At 38.8% G+C, this 1,177-nt stretch overlaps 1 protein-coding gene across 1 annotated transcript in view; it reads right to left on the bottom strand.

The window, feature by feature from the left end:
• Window positions 1-1,177, bottom strand: part of cog5 (component of oligomeric golgi complex 5) — a gene marked incomplete at its 5' end in the record, with an annotated part of 84,989 nt that overhangs the window by 5,090 nt on the left and 78,722 nt on the right. Inside the window, 1 exon segment of the mRNA XM_014018065.1 lies at window positions 632-711. Coding sequence (XP_013873519.1) covers window positions 632-711 — 80 coding nt within the window.

Genomic DNA, 1,177 nt, shown 5'->3' on the forward strand with positions numbered 1-1,177 from the left:
TGAAGCACCTTGGATAATCTCCAGAAATCAATTTAAAGGGTAATAAAATAATTGCTGATGTAATATTTTCCCTATAACTATTACAAAAACACAAAATAAGTAAAAAATAAGTATTTGTATTTGTGTACAAGCTGTTTAAGTTGTCAAAAAGCCTATGTTTTTAGGGTTATTGATGAAGTTTGTGTACTCAGACCAGTAATATTTGGGGTCACAAGTTTTTGCCATGGATATTTTTTGGGTCATAAGATAAAAAGTTTTGGAACCACTGGTCTAGTATGACAGGGCCTTAAAGAATAAACTCAGAACTACATTCAAGGCTTTCACAAAGATAGCATCATTATGTGTAGGACTGAGGAAAAAGTATCGTTTGAACCACTGAAATAGACCAAACAGGGCACTCTATGCCACCATCTTGGTAGGTGCTAACTATGGGGCAGCAAAACCTTCCCTCTGGAGGTAAAACTATATAAAACACAAGTTGAGTTTARACTGACCTACATACCGGCAGTCAGAGCAGCTCAGAGACAACAGCATCACACCAGTGGAGGCCAATCACTCCCAGCAAATACATCATTGCAGTGGAGTTCCTGCATACAACCTGTTCTAAGACCAGACTTGAAAAACATCTCACCTAATGAGGTTCAGTCTGTCTCTCTCAGACGGGTGGTCGTCCAGCCACTGGGAGTAKCGTGCGATAGACCACTCTGCTCTCTGTGGAGAATAAAAACAAAACGACACATGAACGCTCCAGTTAAAAACAAAGAAGTGTGTGTCATGTTTAGTTAAACCCAGGTGGTGAGAGTATGTGTGTGTTTGACATTCTTTATGCTTTTAACTTGTTTAACCTGGTCAGTTCTCCAGTGTGCTGCATGGACTGTCATGTACAGTTTAATGTGCAGCTGGGCCATATCAATAGCTTTTTCCAACACTAGCTCAAGACCTTGGCTTAATACAGTAGCTTCTATCTTTGGGGATAAGTGGTGCCAAAAACAACGTGGTCTCAGACCACTGACTTTTTACTTTATAGGAATTTCACTTTTTAAATTGAATTACTGAAATCCCCTTTATGATGATATTAAAAATTTATTATGATGCACGTCTTATAATGGTTAGATTTAGAGTTCGGTAAAGAAGTGAATGGAAGTTAGTGCACTATCCAGGTGTGTGTGTGTGTGTG

The sequence above is a fragment of the Austrofundulus limnaeus genome, unplaced genomic scaffold, assembly GCF_001266775.1.
Source record: "Austrofundulus limnaeus strain Quisiro unplaced genomic scaffold, Austrofundulus_limnaeus-1.0 Scaffold182, whole genome shotgun sequence".
In the NCBI taxonomy this organism is placed as follows: domain Eukaryota; kingdom Metazoa; phylum Chordata; class Actinopteri; order Cyprinodontiformes; family Rivulidae; genus Austrofundulus; species Austrofundulus limnaeus.